Source organism: Pseudorasbora parva, chromosome 4 (genome assembly GCF_024679245.1).
Source record: "Pseudorasbora parva isolate DD20220531a chromosome 4, ASM2467924v1, whole genome shotgun sequence".
Classification (NCBI taxonomy): domain Eukaryota; kingdom Metazoa; phylum Chordata; class Actinopteri; order Cypriniformes; family Gobionidae; genus Pseudorasbora; species Pseudorasbora parva.
Window position 1 is genome coordinate 25,347,378 of NC_090175.1, and position 25,112 is coordinate 25,372,489.

A 25,112-nucleotide genomic window follows, 5' to 3' on the forward strand; every position below is an offset into this window, starting at 1 on the left:
GTATTCGTCTGAAAGAAGAATGTCATATACACATATAGGCTTGATGGTGAGTAAATCATGGGATAATGGGATAATGTTCATTTTTGGGTGAACTGTGCCTTTAATTCATTTGTGTCAAAACTACAATAATAATTTTTTTTTGACATATAACTAAGTTGTCAGTGGATCTCAGCATGCTTTGTAAAGGAACTGTATTTTAGAGAGTAAATGTAGGGAGTAAAGTGTTATTTAGTGTTTGTTAAGTGTTAGTTTATGTGTTTTTCAGTAAAGGGAAATATGTTGTTAGTTAAGCCATTTGTTCCCAATTTTTTCTGAAGGGTTTCATTCATATAGTCATGTTATATGTATTTTCTCCATTTATTTTCCCCAGGTTTTTCTTTCTTGAAAATCGTTTTTGGATGTGCGGTAACAATTTGCCGGTGGGTAAATATGTTGTTGCAATGTCAAATTTGAAAAGGAGGAGAACTTTTGGCATCTAAGTCAAAATAACAGCTTTCAACAGATCAATCTTTATTCATAAACAAATGTATTATGTATAAAAGTTGAAGAGCATTCGATGCAAAAACTCAAAAAAGCTGAATCTATAATCTTTTGAATATGAAAACACAACAAACAACAAATAAAGTCTTAAAGTGGTGGAACACAGTGCAGAGTTGTCCCAACAGGACATTGTGTATCAAAAAGTTAAATGAAAATAAATAAATAGAATGAAAAAATAATTACATCTAAAAAAGTAGTCCCATAGTATTCAGAGGCTGACTGTAGTAGGTGATTTCATATAAATGTAAACTCATACTTGTCTCAATTACACCTTAATATTGGAATCATAAGCTTCATAAAAAGAATTAGGGTCCTTGACTGATTAGAATGAAACGCATCGATTCCAAACTGGATGAAGGGTCCTCAATTTGGCCCTTACAAGACATAATATTCTAAAATATTCTAAAAGATGTTTTATGAGTAAAATATCTCTGAAGTATATTCCCATTAATGTTCCCAATTTTAGCATACCAGGGTGACAAGGACCATAAAATTGTCTTACTATCTTGGTCAAGAGGAGTATAACTATAAGAATATAATTACCTTAACACCACAATGAGTGAAACCAAAAAATATAGTTCTGATGTGCAGGGAAAGATTGTTGAGCTTCACAAAATAGAAAGTGGCTGTAGGAAAATAGCTAAGGCATTGGAAATTCCCATTTACACCAAAAGGTCAATAATTAAGACGTTTCAATCAACTAAAGATGTTACAAAACTGCCTGAAAGAGGACGTGTGTCTCTGTCATCCTAATGCACAGCGAGGAGGATAGTTCAAGTGGACAAAGACTGCAAGGATCACAGATGGAGAAATTTAGAGATTAGTTGAGTCTTGGGGTCAGAAAGCCAAAAAAAAAAAAAGAACTATTTCAAATGTAATGTAGGGGTTGTTTGATTTTTTTTTTTTTTTTTTTTTTTTTTTTGTAGCTTTCTGACCCCAAGACTCCAACCCCTACATGTTGTTTGGGAGGGATTCAAGAAAAATCCTCCTCGCTCATCCAGAAATAAACTCCAGTATATTTAGTTGTCAGACATGACTTCTGTGGTCAGATGAAACTATAAAAGGAACTTTTTGGCAACAGGGATAAAAAAGTACCCCTTGCCCATGGCTAAACATACCCCTGGATCTGTAATGTTGAGGGCTTATTTTTTGCTGGAGGTTCTGGACATCTTGAACACAGGTTTGGATTTTAGAAAATGCCAAAGGATAAAAAATCTAAACCTGACGGACTCTGCTAAAAAATCTTATAATAGGCCATGGTTGAGAGCTGTTATCTTGGGAAAAGGATGTTGCAAAAAGTATTTAATAAAAGGGTGCCAATAATTGTGGCCAGCGTGTTTTGGAGAAAAGCATTTATTTCATTGAATGATTTAATTCCACGATTTAACCCTCATTTCAAATCTTTTACTTCAATGAAAGGTTAGATTTTTGTGATAAAAATAAAAAAAAAAGATCAAAAAGAAATCTGATTTATTTTTACAGCCATCTTTGATCATATTTACCAGGGTTGCCAACAATTACTGTACAAGTGCCACCGGCAACTATAGTTTCCACTTGGACTTTTGACTAAGTATGCAAAAAAACTATAGATCTCTTGTAAGATTTGTTTTGTTTGGATGATTCTAGAGACCTTCATGTTTATGTATACTATGTCAACAAAATACTTATTAGTAACATGAAAATAACCTTAATTTGGGAGGGGTTGCCTTCACTAAACTTCCTGGAAGTAGGGGATGGAAGTTGGCAACCTCATGCGACAGGAAGGAAGTTAATACCTTTTCCCCTTTATTTGGTTGTTTGCTTGCATGTCATAGAGATAAAAAAAAAAAAACATCTAGGAAAATACTTACAAAAGGAAAATGACAACACTGCGGCAACTATAGTTGCCGGTGGGCTTAAATCGGTTGTCAGTGTTTAATTTTCCGTTATGTTGGACATTAGAGGAGTTTTTGGAACGTTTTTGAATTGTGTGGTTACCTTTATGCAGAAGAGTGGTGCCTAGGCTGTGGACACTCAAGCACATCTTAGTTTTGGTAAAATTCCAGTCTGACCATTCCATTAAAAATAAACTTTCATATATAGCCTACTTTGGTTACATTTGGTGCCAGACAGGCCGGTATTTATTTCACAATCTCCTCAGTTACTGTGATGTATGATTTTAACACACAACCATTTAGGGTTTACAAAGAATGGTATGAAAAGGGAAAAACATCCAGTATGCAGCAGTCCAGTGGGCGAAAATGCCTTGTTGATGCAAGAGGTCAGAGGAGAATGGGCAGACTGATTTAAGCTGATAGAAGAGCAACATCCTGTCCATTACAGTTTTAGAATATCCAAGTTAAACTGTTTGAAACAGCCCACAATAAGCAGGTGAATTGGTAAAATGAAAGTATAAAAGGAGCATCTCAGTCTTTGCAAGCATAGCTTACCACTTTGTGTCAAATAATAGAATTGTCAAAACAATTCAATAGTCACATTGCCCAGTGCGAGATTGCAAAAAGAATGCAGGTATTTCAGCATCTACCACATAATTTTGTGAAAAGATTCATGTCAGTGTAATGTCAGTACGTACAGGGCAAGGCAGGAAACCTCTTGAATGTGCATCACCTTACGAGCCCAGATGGCACTGCATGAGAAACCATCATGCTGCTGTGTTAAATATAGCCATGGACTCGGGAGTATTTTGGAAAACCGTTGTCACTTAACAGTCTGCTGCTGCATCAAGAAATGCAACTTGAATCTGTTATGCAAGGAGAAAGCTGTACATCTGTTCAGTGCAGAGATGGCGCCAATGTCTCTGGGCCTGAGCTTATCTCAAATAGTCAGAAGACAGTGGAAATGTGTGCTGTGGTCAGATGAGTCCACATTTAAGCTTGTTTTTGGGAGAAATGGACACTGAGTTCTCAAAGATGAAAGGGACCATCCAGATTTTCATCAGTGATCATGGTATGGGGGTGCATCAGATTCACTACTGAAAGGGGGATTCTGAAACCAATATATATATATATATATATATATACATATATATCTTCTTATATTATTATAATGATTCTTTCCAGTTATGCTTAGAGAACCACTGATTGTTTCTAAAGTGTGTATTTGGTCTCTGAGGAATGACTGAGGGTCTGGCCTAGAGATGTGTGATGTGTCACTAAACACTTGATAGCAACAAGGTCGTGTGTTTGAATTTTGGAGGTATCACACACCCCTAACATGCCAGGAGAAATAGTGTTTGCTCCCTTAGCCCGGCTTCCAGATATGAAAGGATTTTTTCTTTCATTTAAGTTATTATATTGTATTTTATATTTCCTTTTACTGAAACACTATAAGCTAAATATTGCCTGTACAATTGTCTGTATCTCTCACTGAGAGCAAGCACATGCTATCAGTATGTTTTGGGTTGGAGCTTAATCAGCTCCAACCTTGGATAAACTGCATCTTTGTATGTGTGCAATATTCTGTGTTACAGATCAGTGTTGAGATGGTGTACAATGGGCATCCTAAGAGATGGGTGGACTTGCTGTTCTGGGAAAGCTGGCACCTGCTCCAGACCTGGAAGGTCACTATAAGGGCCTAATTCCGGGTTGAAAGCTTCAAAAGGTGATCTGTATATACACGGGCATCTGATTAACTGACAATGTGTGGAAATTTACCATGACTGTGCATTTTCTCTGAGCTAATCAGAATCATTAACCTTGCAGTAATGACGTGGATAGACCTTGAAAACAGTACTGTTGGGACAATTGTATGTACGTACAGGGCGGTGACGAGACGGTGAGAGAGAGAGCTTTGCCTATGAACTTCTTGTAAGACTTGAAGCTGGCTTCTGCTGTTTAAACTGCAAACTATTCTTCAGTAAATTTTGCTTTAATTAATTGCACTCCTGACTCTTGGTCTTCATAAGGGTGGCAGTGGCTCAGTGGTTCATGTAGGTTGCCTATAAACCGAAAGTGGTGGTTCAAGCTCCAGTTCCACCTGACCAAGTGTTGGTCCATGAGCAAGACCCCTAATCCCAGCTGCTCCCGACGAGCTGGATGGTGCCTTACATGGCTGACATCGCCGTCGGTTTAGTGCAAGAATTTAGTGCATAAAGCCAGAGCAAAAACTTCCATGCAAACCTAGTAATAGGCTATGATATAAAACTGTGATAAAACAAAATAATATGATATTTACAAACCGAGAGTATAATATGTAATAGTAATACTGAGCAGTGTTGGATGTAACTAGTTACTAAGTAGGCCTAATCATTTACTGTAATTTAACTTTGTAAAATTAAAATAAGGGATTCATCTTTTTTTCTGTAGTTTAATTACAGTTACCTCTGATGTAAATGAACTAAATAATATACTCTAAAAATTAGCCTATTATACAACAGTGGAATAAAAATCCATACTCGCAATACCTGTAGAGTGATTTGATGTCTAACCATTAGAGGGCGCCCGTGTTTTTCAGCGCATATATAAGATGCTCAATCCACGCGCCGGCCTTTTCAGCTGAGTCCGCGATCAGGTCACAGCCAGCGCTGTTCGCCTCCTGACACCCCCCAAACACAATCCGACAAAATGATCATCTACAAGGACATCATCACCGGTAAGAATAGCGTCTAACACAACGTTGTGTGTCGAAATGTTACGTTTTTGCCGATATTTTTGTCGGCGACTGTTGCTGAGTTGTTTTTAAAGGACCGGTCTTTCCCGGCTCACCGCGGCCTAACTTTATTCAATGCAGTTAGCATAGTGGCTAACCAGGCTCTAAAAAATATAGGCTTTCGCTTCATTGAATTGCGGGTTTAAATGTTACTCTTTTGTATACATTGCCATTGCGGATTAATTTAATCAAACTATATCAGGATATTAAAGCGCTCGGTTATATATAAACACAGTTGGCGGTAAAAAGGAGCGTTAGGTAGCGGAGTTAAAACGCCGGTCGGCCAGTTTGGTGCGGGGTTGAAGTTGTGCTGTTAGTAGTTTTGACACCCTAGGTCCTCTAAATCACTGTTTGTTATGGGAAATAATGTATTCTCTGGTAAATTTTAACGACGGAAACGAGTCGTTTTGAAAATCCAAGTAGATTTTTTTTGTTTTCACAACCCTTTATGAGATGATGAAATTAGCGCTAAACAGGGCGTGTTGCTAGTCCAGGCCAGTTCACTTTATTCATCACTCACTCACTCCCGAAGGCATTTAAAGGGACCGTTCTTTTATATTTGTGACTTATCGTCCTTTTTTAAACTACGCCCCATGACGCTTTGCGCAATTATAGGGGTGACTAACATCTGTTAAACGCCGAACAGCGGCAAGTTTGTTTAAAAGGTTTGATGAATGAGTGTAATAAGCGGTTTGAAAAACTGGACACATTTAGGGGGCATTTTTACCCCTCAACTATTAAACACCGAGAATTAAAGAAATTGCTTTCGAAAGTTGAATAGCCCCAAAAGTTAAAAAAAGCAACATTGTCGACGTGTTAAATACCGCTGTTGTAATAGTCTGTAGTATGACGTACATGTTGCGTCAGTGAAAAATGTAACGTCATGATCTCAGTCGTCTTTGTCGAAAACAAATATTGTACTTATCTTGGGAGGCATTCCAGTAAACGCAAGCCACTGTTTGAGTTTAGATGTGACAATGAGTAGACAACCACATTTTAAAGCATTATTGGGAAAAACCAGGCTGCAATTTGGCAGAGTGAGATTTTTGGTGTCTTCCATTTATCTGTTGTGTGTTCCACTTCGTGACCATGGCAAGCGATGCAATAATCAGAAGTAACTAAACATTGGACTGAAAAACTTAACTTTTTCTGTTTTTTTACACAGGGGATGAGATGTTCTCGGACATCTACAAAATCAAGGAGTCTGAGAATGGAATGATGATTGAAGTGGAGGGAAAGGTATGCAGGTTCACTTTAACAATCTGCTTTTTAAAATTGAGCAGCAGCCCTCTTGTGAATGTACAATGATGATGACTTAGGACACCTTTGAAGGTTATGACCTATGAAACAGCCATAATCTGAGTACAATCTTTGATGGGCTTTAGAAAGAAAAAAAAATGGTGACGTGTGTCAGTTCACACATTTGGTTGTACAATTGCCAATCAGTGTTTGTTGTAACAGCTACAGTCATTGACTTGTTTTTACAGATGATCAGCAGGTCAGAGGGAGACATAGACGATTCACTGATTGGTGGCAATGCGTCAGCAGAAGTTCAGGATGAGGGCTGTGAGAGTTCAACTGTCAGCGGTGTGGATATTATTCTCAACCACAAGCTTCAGGAGACCTCCTTTGACAAGAAGTCTTACACAGCCCACATCAAGGACTACATGAAGGCGTAAGTTTAATGGTCATTAAGTATGTTGTACCCTTCAACAGACTCTATATACTGTAAATATCATGGTGCACGTTAATTTTCCTGTATTATCATGGTTGAGTTTTTGCATCATTGACAGCTCAGAGCCTTGCATTGTGGCCACCTGGGTTTTAAAATATTTTGATGCAAAATTAAAGGTCCCTGCGCTTTCTGCCTGCCCAGTGAATGGCATGTAAGATTGAATTTGGGACTACAGAATTTTTATTTGAAACCACTACTTGGAGGTTTGAGACACTAAAAATAAATCTAAATATTTTAATATTTGCTTTTTTCCTCTTATGACAGAGTGAAAGGTAAGCTACAGGAGCTTGCACCTGACAGAGTAGACCCCTTCATGGCTAACGCACCGGCTGAGGTCAAGAAAATCCTAGGCAACATCAAAAACTATCAGGTAGGCTGCTGAAACTGCTGATTTTGTTGTTTTTGCTGTATATGTATAGACAACAATTCAACAGTTTGGGGTTGGTGATTTGGAAAAGATCTTTAATCAAAAACCGTAATGGTGACACCTTTATAGTTTAAAAATAGACATTTTAAAATATATTAAAGTGTATAAATATATTTTCAGCAGTCATTGTAGTTTGCTGATTTGGTGCTCGGGAAACATTTTATCAATTTTGAAAACAACTGTGCGGCTAAATATTTATGTAGAAACTGATTTTTGTTTAGGATCTTTTGAAGAATATAAAATTCTAAAGAACAGCCTTTAATGCATCCTTCCTGCATTAAAGTGTTTGTCTCTTTAAAAAAATTTTTTTATCTAAACGATTAAACCATGATATCTGATTGGTGTCAACACATCTTCCATAGCAACTATTACCACGACTGCCAAGATCTGGCATCCATTGGTTGAATTTTCAAATGACGTTAGAAAACCGTCATGATTGCGGTCGGATCTGAAAGTCTTAACTTTAGCCAAGCAGCATGTCATGCCACTCGATCTATGATTTGTCTTTTGAAGTTACAAAGCAAAATGTGGTGCACAAATGGTTATATTGTTTACATGCATGCCTGTGGCACTTTCATACAAATGCTTGGTATCGTTTAGTCTGAAACAAATAAGCTTGCATTCTGCTAGTTGAGACCTTTCCAATGATATGACGCATCTATTTATGTAAAGATTTACAGATCACTTCAGAGCCCTTCCAATATGTCAGCAAAGTCATTATTCACCGTCTTCACGGTTATGCCATGTTTAAAACTACCTATGTTGGGTTGATTTGTCGGTAAATGTTATTGTGATTAGTTGGTATTACCAACTCTTAGGATTAAAAATGCTATGGTTAACAATTAAAAGCAATTGATTATGAGCATCCCTAGTCTGCAGTTTTTTATGGACTATTGTCTTGGTGTGCAAAACAGTCTGTGTGGTCTACTAACTGTTTTTGGTTTTGTTTTGATTTTTACTTAGTTTTTCACTGGTGAATCAATGAACCCGGACGGTATGATTGGTCTCCTTGACTTCCGTGAGGATGGCGTTACACCATACATGCTCTTTTTCAAGGATGGTCTGGAGATTGAGAAATGCGTAAGTTTATGAAGTCATTTTGTCTTTCCATTTTAAATGTCATGTTTCTGTAGAGATGTATATGGAAATTGTAGATATTATAGCTGTTCATTGCATGGCATCCACTGATAGGCCTGTTGCCATAATCTGTGGCTTCTGGGCTTGCACAAGGATGCAAAAGTAACTTTCCTCATTATGTCTGTCTATCTGAATGGTAGCTGGAAAGAATTGAATTGAGGAGGATAGGACAAATGCATTGGCATGAAGATGCTTTTTTTTGTTGAGTTTGGATGGCATTAACTTGAAACAACTGACACTTTTGTTTCTCTTTCTCAACATAGTAAATTTCCCAAATGTCTACAAGTTACCCCTACAACTCTGGCCTCTGCTTGGTGGATTGGACCCATGGATTAAACCAGTCATTCCCCTTATCCTTTCCATCAGGACCAGAGGCTCTCTTAACATTACGAGGCCGCTGTTTTCCTTTCTTGATTGGCTTGCGCCCGTCCTTAGTGAGAAGACGTGAAGAATCCATTCATGAAATTAAAAACAGGACTTTTAGCAAGCCAAACCGCAATGAGAAAAGATTGTGGTCAAAAAATAAACTGAGTAATTTTGGGGTTCTCTTTTATTTCTTTGTCATTACGGAGGTTGACTTGCTGGCTTCTCATTTGCTGTGCATGTCAGCTTCTTGTTTCAGCAGATGTACAGTTGTAATTTTCCCCGTTTCCATTGATTCACAGGATTGTATAGGATTTCTTGGCATCATTTATTGAAGAATAAAATCAAGCTGCTGGCTAATTAAAGTTTTTGCTTGTTAACTCTGCCTAAATTGTCTTGCACTTTTCATCACAACCTGAAAACTGACTACAACACAAGATTGTGTTCGTATACTAGCATGTATACTTAACATGTGTTCATAAACATTTGTAACCTCAACAAAATACTAGAAAAAGTCACTAACAGTTTAACAAATGAAAAATTAAGCCATCAAAAACTGAAAAATTAGCTGTAAATGTTATGTAGGTTTCTGTGGTATTAAGCAGCGGTGAGCAAAAATTCCCAGACGTGTTTTTTCTAATGGGAAGAGGCACTCATGGTTTAGTGCTTGGATCTCACTATTGAGTTACATTTCTGCTCAACCGGCCACAATTATGGATTTAACCAGAACTTTTGCTAAATTATTGGTCGTGATAAAAGTGCATTTGTGCAAGTTAATGGCTTGCCCAGGTGTGTTGGAAATACAAATGGCTGTTTTCTGTAAGTAGATGGGTGTGTTTTACATCTACATGTGAAAGCAATGAGGTGAATTGTACTTAAGTCTTTGTCAAGCTGATGAAAGAGTGTTTAGCATCAGTATAGAGACAAAGAATGCCAAATCAATACTGTTATTCACCCTTTTCCTCCTAGCAATTGTTCAGTCTGATCTTTAGCTTTAGGCATTCTAATAACTTTGCAACCACATGACCGCTAACGTTCATTAGGGCTGTTTACTTCAGGGTTAGGTGTTAAGGTTTGGTAGGGATAGTGAAATTTGACATGTAGTTGCAAAGTAGTCAGTAGAATGTTGGAAGCACCAAAATAGAGTTTACTAATACTCTCGAGACTTAAGAGCTTTAGCAAGTCTCTTATAGTAATATTGTTGACATATAGTTGCAAAAGTACTTGTTTCAAATTGAACATCAAAATAGTTTTACCTTGATTTTGTCATGTGCCTATCTGCAACCCCACCTAGGATTCTTTTGTGCATGTGTGTACTGGTATAAAAGGGAATTTGTTAATGATCCTTGTGAATGTCAAGGAAGGCCAAATGCTGACCCTGTTTATGGAATAAGCTGCTTTGAGTTTCTTGATGCCTTTTCACCATTCATGACCGCAATGCCATACATTTTGCTTTCAAAATGCTCATACTTCCTAATCAACAAATCAAACCTATCTAATTAAATATATTTCTAATTCCCATGACAGAAATTCTCATGTATACATTTTAAGGATCATGTAGAAACCTCATCAAGGTTCATTTGCGCAGTGATTTGCTGAGGATAAAAAACAAACATTTATATATTATAAAATAATCATAATTTAGATGAAAGCTGGGGGGTGTGAGCAAAAAGTATATCTATTTATTTTTTTATAACTTTTTTGTGTTTATAGTAGCTTATTTTACTGTTAGCAATACAAAACATATTTGCAAATACAAATTTACTCAAAAATTGTGGTAATTAAGTCAATTTATGAAATTAACAATTGTTAATCAAATGAAAATCTAACAATTACAATATATTTTTAAAACAGTTGTACTGTTCAAATTAAAACATAAACCATTTCTGTTTATATTTTCCTTATTACTTTAAATAGTACATTCTACTCTGCATTAATAATACATTTCTTTTATGAAGACCTTTCAAATACATTTTGCTTTCAAAATGCTCACTTTCTTACCAACAAATCAAACCAATTTGCTGAAATATATTTCTAATCCCATACACATAATATAAACGTATTAGGGATTGTGTGAAACCCTCATCAAGGTTCATTTGCATTCTGTGATTTGTTGAAGATAATTGACATTAACATTATTCTTATATATTATGAAATAAATCTTAAATACATTTGATTATTAAACACTTTGATTATTTGAACATTTATCCCAGTCCTGCTGTGTGAATCATAAAGTGTCTCACAATGTGTGCAGATCAACATAGAAAGTTTGTTTTTTGTACAAAAACCTTTATTTCAAGAGACTAATAAAGTGAAATACCATATAAAATAAAAACATTTCTATCAGAAAACTACATCTGAATGAAACGACTGTTTACCATTACTCTATCAATGTGTTCTTGAAAAAGTCCAACATCACCTTTTTATACACAACAACCGATGACTGAAGAGCTGAACATACTATTCTATTACTAGTTTCTCATGGAAATTCCTCAATATAACAAGCATAATAAGACTGTTTAGCATAATACAATGCCACAGGGTTCTGATACACCTCTAAAAACAACCAAATCATCCATGAAAAAAAATCACATCGTGAACTTTTTGAGGAAGTTTGTTTTTCAGGTTCTCATAAACACAAAAAGTCCAGTGGTGAAAATGATCAGTCACTCAGTTGTTTCTTCATTCTGGTAGTGTCTGTACTCTGGTTTGAGCTCCCAGGTGTTCTTGTGGGTGCCTTTGACATTATATATGCCAATGTCCCGAAGAATCTCCTTCAAGTAAATCTGTAGAGAATGAGAAAGGTTTTTATAAGTAGCCTTGTAGCACACACAACTATTCAAAAGTATGGGGTCAGCAAGACATTTTTAAAAGAACTTACACCTTTTATTCAGCAAGGATACATTACATTGATAAAAAATGGCAGTAAAGACTTGCATAGTTAAAGATTTTAATTTCCAATAGATGCGGTTTTGAAACATTTAACAAAATTCTAATCTTTAAATGTTAGTGTACATGTGTTACTGTAGTGTGACTCACCACAGGCTGTTTTGTGATGTCCACCAGATCCTTAATGTTATAATACTGATGCTTTTCAAAGGCGGAGAACAGCATGTCCAGCACCTGCTGCTTATCTGCACGTGCCCTCTTCCCTTCTTCTTTCTTCTTCTTTTCATAGTCCAGCTGAGAAAAAGAGGAACAAAGAGTGTGCATCAACAATAAATTGTATAATACTTAGGACATCCGTCTGACGACACAAAAGCTTGACCTACAATATAGGCGTGATTAGCCACAGGTTTGTAGTTGGTGGTAACGGGTTTGTCAAGCTGTTGAGAGAACCGGAACGGTTTAGATAACTCCTCGATCTGCAGTCTGCAACAAAAGACAACATCCTTTATGAGATCTAGCTATGAACATATTTATGCAGTTATCAACTAGCACATATATACAGTCTTGTTCAAAATAATAGCAGTACAATGTGACTAACCAGAATAATCAAGGTTTTTAGTATATTTTTTATTGCTACGTGGCAAACAAGTTACCAGTAGGTTCAGTAGATTGTCAGAAAACAAACAAGACCCAGCATTCATGATATGCACGCTCTTAAGGCTGTGCAATTGGGCAATTAGTTGAAAGGGGTGTGTTCAAAAAAATAGCAGTGTCTACCTTTGACTGTACAAACTCAAAACTATTTTGTACAAACTTTTTTTTTTTCTGGGATTTAGCAATCCTGTGAATCACTAAACTAATATTTAGTTGTATGACCACAGTTTTTTAAAACTGCTTGACATCTGTGTGGCATGGAGTCAACCAACTTGTGGCACCTCTCAGCTGTTATTCCACTCCATGATTCTTTAACAACATTCCACAATTCATTCACATTTCTTGGTTTTGCTTCAGAAACAGCATTTTTGATATCACCCCACAAGTTCTCAATTGGATTAAGGTCTGGAGATTGGGCTGGCCACTCCATAACATTAATTTTGTTGGTTTGGAACCAAGACTTTGCCCGTTTACTAGTGTGTTTTGGGTCATTGTCTTGTTGAAACAACCGTTTCAAGGGCATGTCCTCTTCAGCATAGGGCAACATGACCTCTTCAAGTATTTTAACATATGCAAACTGATCCATGATCCCTGGTATGCGATAAATAGGCCCAACACCATAGTAGGAGAAACATGCCCATATCATGATGCTTGCACCTCCATGCTTCACTGTCTTCACTGTGTACTGTGGCTTGAATTCAGAGTTTGGGGGTCGTCTCACAAACTGCCTGTGGCCCTTGGACCCAAAAAGAACAATTTTACTCTCATCAGTCCACAAAATGTTCCTCCATTTCTCTTTAGGCCAGTTGATGTGTTCTTTGGCAAATTGTAACCTCTTCTGCACATGCCTTTTTTTTAACAGAGGGACTTTGCGGGGGATTCTTGAAAATAGATTAGCTTCACACAGACGTCTTCTAACTGTCACAGTACTTACAGGTAACTCCAGACTGTCTTTGATCATCCTGGAGGTGATCATTGGCTGAGCCTTTGCCATTCTGGTTATTCTTCTATCCATTTTGATGGTTGTCTTCCGTTTTCTTCCACGTCTCTCTGGTTTTGCTCTCCATTTTAAGGCATTGGAGATCATTTTAGCTGAACAGCCTATCATTTTTTGCACCTCTTTATAGGTTTTCCCCTCTCTAATCAACTTTTTAATCAAAGTACGCTGTTCTTCTGAACAATGTCTTGAACGACCCATTTTCCTCAGCTTTCAAATGCATGTTCAACAAGTGTTGGCTTCATCCTTAAATAGGGGCCACCTGATTCACACCTGTTTCTTCACAAAATTGATGACCTCAGTGATTGAATGCCACACTGCTATTTTTTTGAACACACCCCTTTCAACTAATTCAACTAATTGCCCAATTGCACAGCCTTAAGAGCGTGCATATCATGAATGCTGGGTCTCATTTGTTTTCTGAGAATCTACTGAACCTACTGGTAACTTGTTTGCCACGTAGCAATAAAAAAAATACGAAAAACCTTGATTATTCTGGTTAGTCACATTGTACTGCTATTATTTTGAACAAGACTGTACATATAAATATTGTGTGTGGACCTGTGTAGACTTCCATTTTAAAAATGTTAGCATGAAATAAAATCACTCTATATGTTATAGGCTTTCTTGACCTTGTAGTGTTTAATAAAACCAACAATAATGTCAATTAACCTACATTTTTCCTTTTTTTCGATAATTCATTACACTCAGTCTAAAACGAGCATTTTTAAAGAGAAATGGCGGAGGATTTCGATATAAGAGAAGAGGGGCTTGAGTTTGTGTCCCAGCCCTATCTGCGAGAGGCGTCAAAGCTTGTGATGCTCCTATAAATCGCGTCAGGGGTTACTCTTTTGCCCTAAGATGAATTGTGTAAGGCTTTCCCCCAGTAGTTAGTTATTTTAGTCTATTAAGTTTTAAATATGGATATTTTTCTTACACAAACGTGCCACTTAGCTTCAAAAGGCCTTTATTAACCCCCTGGAGCTGTGTGGAGCAGTTAAATGATGGATAGATGCACTTTTATGGACTTTATAAACATGTCAAAAATTCACTGCCATTATAAAGCTTGGATTATCCAGGACTTTTTAAAGGGGTGATGAATTGAGAAATCAACTTTCCCTTGAGCTTTTGATATATAAAAGGTCATGGTAATATAAGAATATCCTCAAAGTTTCAGAGCTGAAAACTTCCTTGTTAGTCAAAGAAAAGCTTCATAGACACCAGGCTCAGCAAACGGTCCTGTGCTTCATACTGATGTCAGTGTGCAACAAAACACCGCCTATACAAAATTTACAGCGCCTCTAATCCAGTAGCCCCGCCAACCGACTCATGGAGGGCTCGTGCTAGCTGGTCAACAACAATAAACATGCCGAGGAAGATTAAGATATTGCGCTATTCCTGGTTGTGGAAGAACACAGTCGTTGCATAAGCTTCCTTCGGATCCTAATATTAGGAATGAGTGGTTGAACTTTATTTTTAATGAAGTTCCAGCTCACATGGGGAAGACATATTCACATCAGTTCACTGTGGAATCGTTTGTAAACAAATCTCTGGTCGATGCTGGATTTGAATCTGACAGGAATGGTGCAACACACCATGTGAGTAAAATTTGTGTTTTATATGTGATAGTATTGCATTGTTATAGATCGTTTTGCTTATGTGTACGTGTCTTAGAGCCCTGCACAGGCCTCAAATCTAGGCCCTAGCCCGGCCCTGGCCCGAGACGCTGAGGCCCTAGCCCGGCCCGTGTCCGACAGCTTATCAAAATTCTCGGCCCGAGTCCGACTGGAGCCCGTTTTTTTTTTATTTTATTTTTTTTATTATTTTTTTTACATTGTTGCAGCCATTAAAATAGTTCTGTTTTGTTTTTAATGTCAAAGTAGTTATTTTGCGTTTCGTTCCTTTATTAAGTTAATTTAGAAAAATGTTTAGAGCATTTTTTTGTTTGTTAAATTAAAGTTTTAATTTTTTTAAGTGACGACCAAAAGCGGCCAGCGGCCGACAGTGAGTTAACCTCATATTTAATTAATTTAGTCTCTCAAATCAACTCTTGACTTGTCTTGCCTATAATAAAATCCATAAAACACTTCAAGCATCACAATGTTAGTTAATTTCGCCAACTATTACCACCAGTAGCCTAAAAGGCATTTTTGACGAACTGAGGCAGGCTGATTCTGCTCGCGGCTCTCGCAAACGGAGCTAAACAAATAAAATAAAAAAAGCACATGCAGGTTGTCTTATAGCCTACCTTACACCTACGCAAATGAATATAAATCCCATCTTCAATTCCCGGGGTATATGCTCATTTAACGGAGTTTACAGCAACGGAAGCAAAAGATTAAGATGCATTTTATTCAGCAGCTTATTTCAGATTCAAATACCACATAAGAGAGCGCGACGCACTGGTAAGATAATGATCTCATTCATCTCATTCATTTTTATTGAAGATGATGGTGTTTTTGACTATCTTAGACTTATTTTAAGTTTCATTTACGGCCATTTGCGTTGGCTTGCATTATCATATCTATCTGACTACAACATATAGCCCATAACACATTGTGACACAATGACATTTTCATGTTTGAAAGTCTGTAGGTTAACATAAATGCAGATAGGCCTAATTGTAATCATAAAAAACAACATAGCCTAATTATCGATTTTGAAATATTAAACCAGTCAATACAGAACGAATTATTCTTTTGCCGTCAAAACCATGGATATGGCATGGGCCGGCTACTGCCGAAGTTGTCTTTGCTGTATCAATAGGCAATATATTTATATTTAACATGAAGTATAGGGCTTCCCTGTACATTAATAGCACCAGACGCCCCGCGGATGACACGCAACAGAAACGCCACGCTCACACCACGCTTGCAGTGCGTCTCCGCGCTGAAGAAACGCAAGCTGCTGCTGCTGGCGCGGACTCTGAACCTATGCTCTGAACACTGTGCGAGCCATCTTGACAGTCGCGTTAGCTATTATGGTCTCGTGTTGTTTCCACCAGCGCAGAACGCATTGTTCCTTTTAATTGATAAAATAAATATAAAACGAAGGAGAAGCCTATAAAAAGGCCCGAAGCCCGGCCCGCGTTTTAGGTATGACGTGAAAATTGGCCCGAAGCCCGGCCCGAGGGGCGTAAAAAAGTCGGGGCCCGTCGGGCTCGGGCATAAATGCAGGGCTTTAACGTGTCTAACAGAGCATACATTCAGCACGCTGGACTCAGCGACACGTATGGGCCAGGGCTCGCAAAGCCCAGCAGGCCGATGAATCCCTTAGTATTCCGTTCTTGTTCTGCTATTCTCTCTCTCTCTTGTTAACATCTGAAGGGCGGCGTGCGCGCACGTGTATGTATGTCCGTGCGGTTCGCGCTTATTTCGTCCGATCTTGCGGGCTATGTGTAATATAAAAATAATAGTCCAATCAATCGCGGGTGGATGAAAAATAAATAAATCATTGTTTATTTCATAAGCTCATTAAATATGCAAATCTTCTCCAATCCTAGCCGTGGCCGTTTACTTCAAAGTCTCCAGTGCGGCACGCGTTTTGGAGAGAGCCTCAAAACCAGTGTAGAAAATAGCCTATTACTTATTAGTTATGTTTTTGAATGTAAAAACCACACAAACATCATTAGTTGACCCCAGACAACAGTATATATTTTTTTCATGTTGTTCATGACACCTATAAATATAACTAATGATTTTATTCGTCTGAAAGAAGAATGCCATATACACCTAGGATGACTTGAGGGTGAGTAAATCATAGGCTATTTGTCATTTTTGGGTGAACTAACCCATTAAACCAAATCCTAACCCTATATTAGGCACATGTAGTAAATTAATATTACTCAGCACTTAAATATATAATTACACTGTAACAATGACACCATAAAATATAGTGTAGCCTAACTTTAAATTATGCATAATTACACGCAACTCACCCTAAACCAAACCGTATTCTTATTAAAATAGTTACATGTTAATTATTACCTTAATTATCACCTTAAAATAAACTTTTAAACTAACTTTTATGGAAAATAAAGATAATACATTTAAAATAAATGTTGCATGTGTCAGGACTCCAGACTAACGTTTTTCACAAAGCACAGTCGTCCCGCAACTGAAAATTTTAGGGGCACAACCAGAAAATTAAAGGGCTCACACCATAAATCAACATGCTAATTCCCAATGTATTACTAATGAATATTCAAAGAATGAAAAAAATATTGAGCCAATAGCGCTTTGAGTATGAGATGTGATGCCGCATGTGATTTGTTGAATTCAGTGGACGAACGCGCCCTTTACTGACCGAGATACTTTTGAGTCTGAATAAGAGATCTAGTTCATGAACGAATTGAATGAACTGGTGTATGTCGTTCGTGAAGTTAACATAACACTGAACCAGTTGTTGAACGATACTGATAGCGAACAGGTAGAGCTTGGCTCATGTAGTTTGGCATATTTGCAGCAAAAAAAAGAAATATACACTTTACCATTGTGAAAACAGTGTAATACCGCAGGCTGATGGTTAAATGATTACTGTACAGAGTATAAGCACTGGTTTTGTGTTTGTATTGGGTATGTTTGAACAGGCTTCTTTTAAATAAAATGACCATTACGTTTGAGTCATGTACTTCTATAAAAACTGTAAAACAAATAAAAAATGTGACAGTATTGGTTAAATAGATCTATGTGTAGATATAGGTATAGAAATAGATATACGTGTCAAATCAGCAAATATAGCATTCTAGAGAGCATGTAATTGGGGTGATCTATTGAATAAACGCCCAAATTTACACCCAATTAAAAAAAAAAGAAATTATATATAAAAAAAAATTAATATAACGCCCAAATTTTACATCCGTTCAACGGGATGTAAAATTCAGTTGCACACTCAAATTTTGGTAGCAAAATGCAACCATTTGGTGACAGTCTGGAGCCCTCAGTGTACACCATAGACTGTAAAAAAAGATAAAGGACATGCTTTCACTCTCTTCAATTGAAGTAAGTAAAGCAGCCAGTGTCCAAATATGGCATTGACCACTTGGGTCTCGAGTCTAGACAGTAGTGAGCCACGATATCAAGGTGTCACCTAGCCTAACAAGCAAGACCCATATCAAGTTTTGGTCTGGAAACTCCCCATTGACAGGGATCAATCCGAGGGGTGGGATAAACGGTTGTCTTTCAAACTCCCTCTGCACGCGATTGGATAGCGCTACAACCAACCAGAGCAACGTGAAGCGGAGCTCGTTGATAGATTAAATATTTGCTGTATCCGTTCGGCAAAACTCCGAACACATCTTCCCTGTTTAAGAATGACTTTAGTGCGGTTCTTTGTTCTTTTCTCAGAGAAAAGCTGAACTCCAAGTCTTCCAGAGTCGCGGTCAAAGCTGATTCGACCCCCGTTCGCCAGTTTCTGTGTTTACTAGTAACACACAAGTGCAACTCAGCCGTCATTATGTTAAGCCCCGGCCACCGACTCTATACACGATGCGATTGGCCTGACCAGAGTTTGGTTTTCACAACTCAGACGTGTATTAATAGTTGCTAGACTATACTTGCGGCAGATTAGATTTGCTGCCACTAGTGTGCGTCTAGATTTCTAGGCTAGGTGTCACTTACATTCCCACCTAATCAATAACTTTTGGGAAATGTAGAAAATAAAGTTGAAGCTCAAAACTCCCCCTGAAGTTCCCAAAAAATGTCCGTTGGTGCTTCAGTGACTACATGGCTCAGAGAAGCTGTCAATCTCAGATGTCGGTCATAACGTCACACACCCCGTTTTTATAGCATCAAATAACTAACTAAAACCAAGCTACATGGGGTCGATCGAAATGTTTTTGCTTCACTTTTTAGAAATCGTGAAAGTGGCCCCAAAGTAAATAACTAATGATTATTTACTATGGAAATGATTAAATCAAAATCTTTAGCTGGACAATAACTTTTTTCTACAGCTGATGTGCAGCCAGAACAATCTCTCTTCCATTAATGCCCTATCATCACTGCAAAGCTGCTTTGAACCAATCTATATTGTAAATGGCACTATATAAATGAAGGTGACCTGACTCGTGTGGGACACTTGGTGTACACACTGTACGCCAAGTATAGGTGGGGACTGACTCAATTCTTTTCTAATCTGTTTTTGAGCTCTTAGCTCATAAATTAGTCACTTATGAGTTTCTATGACTATTATAATTTACTATAAATGTTAAAGTTTTAATAATAAAAGTTGTGTGAATAGAGAAGTCCACACCACTACTATAATGTCACAGAGGAGTGATATTATTGGAATCTAAATGAATTGCAAAAGTAACTTTAAAAACATTGATCGTGCTCAAGCTTTTAAAGTGGTGGGCAACATGACTACAGCGCATGCTTTAATAAACTAAATCTTCTTGTGAATTGGTGAAGACTCTGAAATAGCTACTGTTATAGTTATTCTTGGTGTGAGCGGAGCTCAATAGCAGCTAAACAGGTTGTGTAACAGAGCTAGTGTGTGCATATATGAACATACTTCTTCAGCCTCATGTAGTTTTCACCGGCGGCCGGTCTGCATTCAGCTCTCTGCACCACCAATCCTTCCAGTGCAATTTTATCTATGTGAGAGAAGAGACATTAATACCCAATGACAGTTGTAACGAAGCAATCGCTGCTGCAACACACCGCCTATTACATCAGTATTGAGACGCAACAGTACGTTCTGTACAGTCTCTGATCCAAGCGGTGAAAATTTCAATACACAAATTCAATACTTTAAATTAAGCAATAGAAAGGATTATTTATAATTGTTGTTCTGTTGGTTGATTGTCAAATCAAAGGCCATCAGACCATTATAATCAATACAAGGTCTGACCAGGTCCTTTCTGGACCTCCACTCAAGCAGGGGGCGACGGTGAACACTCACCTGGGCCTGTACCTGTACCTGAGCCGCTGGCCTCGGCATCTGACTGCCCTACAAGAGGGATGGCAACATGAGAACGATGGGGGGTACATGCCAAATTAATCACGGCAGGCCAAGCCTCACGCCAGCTTCTTACACAGCAGTCAGCGAAAGCAAACGCACAAATAGACACAAACCACGCAGATGCAACCATAAAGCCACACTGAGCTTCGGATCAATCAGAAACCAATGGGGGAATTTATTCAAATTAATCCCAAAATCACACACCAAAGGTCCCTTCCCTGTCTTCAGGGCTGTGTAGATTTATATAAAACAGTGGTTTTATCATTAAAAAAACTGATACATAAACACTACTGTTCAAAAGTACTTTAATATTTTTTTGTATACTTTTATTCATCAAGAATGCATTAATCATTAATAAAAATAAACACTGTTTTTTTGTATTTTTTTTATAACGAATCCTTTAAAAAATCATTACTGTTTCCTGAAACATATTTAGCAGCATAATTGTTTTCAACATTAATGAGAAATGTTTCTTGAACACAAAATCACAATTACAAGCCCATAAATAAATTACAATTTAATTAGAAAATAGTTTCACATTATTCCTGTATTTACAGTCTCTTTGATCAAATAAATACAGCCTTGGTGGGCATAAGATAATTATTTCAAAGCCATAAAAAAAAATCTGAATATACACACTGACACAGTTAGAATACTAGCATAAACAGTATACTTTAGGGGTGTGACGATACACTAAGCTCACGAGATGAAACATGATATTGGGTTCACGAGAAGACATTTTAACATTACAAGAAATCTTTGATGACAAATTATATGACTGGAAAACTAGCCTTATTTGACTAAAAGTCATAAAATACAAAACAATGCAGGTGTATTTTGAAATACATAATGCATCAACGATTTGACATTTAATTTTTTTTTTTGATGGTGGTGGTGGTGGTGGTGGTGTTAAAAATAGACCTAAGTGAACAATAGCCTTTAAAATGACTTAAAATACATGTATAATAACAATGCAGCAATAATTGGTTTGAATAAAGTATTAAAAATAAGTAATCATAGCGTTTTCTTGAACAACACTTAAAATACATAATATATATATTTTATAAACAATCAAGTTATATTCTTATTCACGCAGATTACTAGGGCTGTACTAGAATAATCGAATATTCGAATATTCGTTCGGTGAGGTGGCATTCGATTTTCAGTTTTGAGATTCGAATATTCTTTTTTTTTTTTCAACACGTGACTTCCGTCGCGGACTCATTCTCACTCATGCTTGAAATAATAATAATAAATTATAAAAAACACTGCAACATGCTTTCAATAAAAGCATTGCACATTTTAAAGATTTAAATTAACAAAAAGTCAGAATAAGACAAAATAAATCCCTTATATAGAATAAAACAAATTGTAATAGATATTACATTTTGTGTCATTTTAAAAACAATTCATTTATTCTTATTCAACTGTTTATAAGCATGCTACAGTGTTCTTTATTTATTACAGTTCGTTCAAATCACTGTGTGTTACTAATTTAATTTCTGTTTTGGGATTCATTTGTTTTAAAGAAAGGTTCCTTATTAAAGTTCTTGCTCTCAACAGACTTTGTGTTTTGTATCACTTGTGCACTGTCCGTTTTCGGAGCATAAACCTGCCCGTGTAATGCGTACTGGAAACTGTTCTATTTAAAAGATTATTAAATGTTTATTAATATTTAAAGAATGTGTGCCACCTGATCATATTGCACCAAATGCAACACTGCACTCCACTGGGTCTGCGGCAACACATTTACGATGCCGAAGAGTGAAACGTGAAGTCGTGAAAGATGATACAAATGCAAACCGACACTATTATTATATATTTAGCCCCACCCACCGAAGCTTCGAATATTCGATATTGATTGCCACCTAAGCTTCGAAGCTCAAAAAATGGCATTCGAAACAGCCCTACAGATTACACCATCTTTTTTAAACATAAACATGTAAAACATTTATTTTTTCCAATTTCGGAGCGAGGGTTTAACTTTTTACTTTGAAATTACGATAAACAACAATAGAACAACATTTAGAAACATATTGATGTGTTATCCTGTGTGGTCGTAAGTTTATAAATGATTTACACTACACATCTGATGGAATGGCGCACGTTATAAGCAACCCAAACTTTTTCTGAAGTTTTTTAACTAAACTGTTGGAAAGAGACGTGCTCCACATAGTAATATCGCAAGACAACTTTTCACCTCAACGGTATATAATTTGTCACATTCTAATATCGTGGAATGAGATCTCGTCACACCCCTAGTACAATTTCAGTTGAGCTAGCAATTAAATCATCAAATGATCTCAATCAGCCCACAATTTTTTTTTTGAAGAACTAGTTCCAGGACACTCAGCAGAGAAGTGAGCAAGCAATTTGGCAGTTAAGCACATTATAACAACTAAAGAAATCATCTGATTCACACAACTTGCAATATTGAAAAGCACAGCACCCAAACCATACACAAAACAAATCAACATTAATCAAAGAATAAAGGCAGTGAGTAGATTTGGCTTCCAAAACCAGCGATATTTGAAAGCCCATTCTAATGTCTTCTACCATCAAAACACCCCACACACACACGATTAAGAGGAAGAGGTCAGCAACTGCAAAAGCTTAAGAGACCAGATAAAAGCCATTACATTATAATATCTGATTCATCTCACAAAACAGAGTAGAGAAATTAATTGAATAGAACTGGAAGAAGAGAGAGTATGAGGCAACTGATGTACAGGTCATCCCAGAAATTGCACAAAATGACTTACCAAATAATAAACTGAAAGCAAAAGTTTGGTTAACAAAAAGCAGTGATACTAGAATACTTTCATTAATAATTAATAAACATGTCATTACACTAATATTCCAAAAGTATCAAAACATGTATATAATTTAAAGTATTACAGATCTTTTTAGGGGCAGTGTTTCTGATTTCACACTAAGTTGTGCCCCAAACAAAATGCAACAACTGTTTTATAGTAATGATTAAACATATTATTACTAACAGTAATAATGAAAAATAATTAGTTATCATTTTGTTGATGAAAACTATGTATTACTTAAAAAAGAAGAAGGACAAAAAAAAAGTTACGGACTGCAGCTATATAATAACATTATAAATGCATTCATTTCAGGTTTTCTAAATTTATTTTAAACACTATGGTCTGGTTTCACAGACAGAGGCCTATTTGACAAAATTAGGATTACGCTGGGATATCTTGGTTATCTGTATGTAACATTTAGTACACCGCTGTCATGTAAACGTGCTCTAAAAGCCCACTCACACTAAGAGCGATAACTGTATATTAGTGGATAAATTGAACCAGGATCACAAAGATATCCCGGCTTAGTCCCTTATCCTAGTTTTGTGCAATAGGCCCCAGGTCTTGGATTAAGCCAGGATTAGACCTTAGTTCAGTTAGGGCACTTAAGTAGCTTTTATAAACATACCATATATAAAAAAAAAAATACTGGTGTACATCTTGAAACAAAACAATGGCATTGACATATTTTAAGATATGCTAGTGCAAGTTGCTTTCAAATAAAACAGCTCAAACTTGGACTAGGATTAACCCTTGTATGTGAAACCAGGGATAAGAATTTTTAATTTGAGATTCGGCACTGTAATTTACAGCACTGTATTTAGTGGGATGCTGGTTCTCACCTGAAGAGTTTTCAGTAAAAACAGCCAGAGTCTGTCCACCGACAGTCTGCAGCGTGAAGGGATGCTCTCTAGGGGCTCGTACCATAGAGGGCTTCTCCCCAATGGTGTCTATGTTGGTCAGCTCCTCATTGAGTGTGAAGGACACCTGTCAATCAATCAGAAAAAAACAAAAACACTGAATCCACCTAAAGACACAAGCTCAAATATAAAAGGCTGAATGTTTAAAGTCATGCTGGTTACCTCGGCTTTGCCTTGATTCCTGTGCGAAAAAGAACAAGTGTGTAAACATAAATATGAAATGTTTAATATAAACGTTGTGTTTGCAGTACTCAATAACATTAAGGTTTGCTACATACTTGGAAATTCGGAGCTTTCCAATTTCACCTCTCCCTGTTGCTTTGGTCCATTGCTGTGACAAATACTTTGGAACCTTTAAGAAAAAGGTTTAAAAAAAATAATAATAATCACACTGCAACGCATAAACCACATTACTATCGTGGTATCTGTAGATGCTTAAACCATGTTAATCCATCTTAAAGCTGTAACGTTAGCAGTTCATCAATGACTATTTAATATAGCACTTACTTTGACCAGCCATACACCTGTGTTCTGTTTTGCCCCAGTTAAATCCACCTCCCCTTTGTCTGACATCTTATTAATAGATTAAAAATGTATATTCTAATTATTTCATGCGGGTTTACTACACCTCTTCCACGCTAAACGCACTCTAGCTAGCCTAGTACATCAACAACGACCATAGACAGTAAAAGGAAGGCAACGACGCAACGACAGATTCGGTGTACGGGGGCCAGACAGGACAAAAAAACGGAAGCGCGAAACAGATTGCACTTAGTTAGGCTGCCACCTATGGGTGCCAAATTGTTGTATCTTCTATTTGTTAGATTAGCAAGTTACAGATAAAAAAATAACAAAAAAATCTACATCGTTTTGTCATTTTATTTTAACAAAACACTGCCCTCATAGCTAGTAAATCCAATATTTAGTGATTTTGTTTTTGAGAAGTACTTCAATACTTTAAAGGGAATACCTTACATTTACAATAGCATAAGATCAGACAACACCTATTTAGACCTTGATAAATTTA

The 25,112-nt window shown here is 36.9% G+C and overlaps 2 protein-coding genes and 2 non-coding genes across 5 annotated transcripts; 3 read left to right on the plus strand and 1 right to left on the minus strand.

The window, feature by feature from the left end:
• Positions 1–4,981: 4,981 nt before the first annotated feature.
• tpt1 (tumor protein, translationally-controlled 1) lies at positions 4,982–9,234 on the plus strand. Its single transcript, XM_067441388.1, has 6 exons — positions 4,982–5,130; positions 6,353–6,426; positions 6,675–6,862; positions 7,187–7,292; positions 8,313–8,429; positions 8,750–9,234. Exons 1-6 carry the CDS (start codon positions 5,103–5,105, stop codon positions 8,750–8,752), a joined length of 516 nt encoding a protein of 171 aa, XP_067297489.1. The 5' UTR covers positions 4,982–5,102; the 3' UTR covers positions 8,753–9,234.
• LOC137074226 (small nucleolar RNA SNORD58) lies at positions 6,487–6,554 on the plus strand. Its single transcript, XR_010904950.1, has one exon. It is a non-coding gene; the product is annotated as a small nucleolar RNA SNORD58 (small nucleolar RNA).
• LOC137074229 (small nucleolar RNA SNORA31) lies at positions 8,525–8,656 on the plus strand. Its single transcript, XR_010904953.1, has one exon. It is a non-coding gene; the product is annotated as a small nucleolar RNA SNORA31 (small nucleolar RNA).
• Positions 8,750–24,832, minus strand: gtf2f2a (general transcription factor IIF, polypeptide 2a). Of its 2 annotated transcripts, XM_067441386.1 has the most exons (9): positions 24,593–24,832; positions 24,364–24,437; positions 24,248–24,266; positions 24,008–24,152; positions 20,290–20,337; positions 19,900–19,981; positions 12,122–12,221; positions 11,889–12,032; positions 8,750–11,635 (listed from the first exon to the last, which is right to left on the minus strand). In XM_067441386.1, exons 1-9 carry the CDS (start codon positions 24,656–24,658, stop codon positions 11,516–11,518), a joined length of 798 nt encoding a protein of 265 aa, XP_067297487.1. In that variant the 5' UTR covers positions 24,659–24,832; the 3' UTR covers positions 8,750–11,515. The 2 variants fall into 2 exon arrangements, with proteins under 2 accessions (XP_067297487.1, XP_067297488.1); XM_067441387.1 differs by lacking the exon at positions 20,290–20,337 and having other exon boundaries at positions 24,593–24,831.
• Between the last annotated feature and the right edge of the window lie 280 nt (positions 24,833–25,112).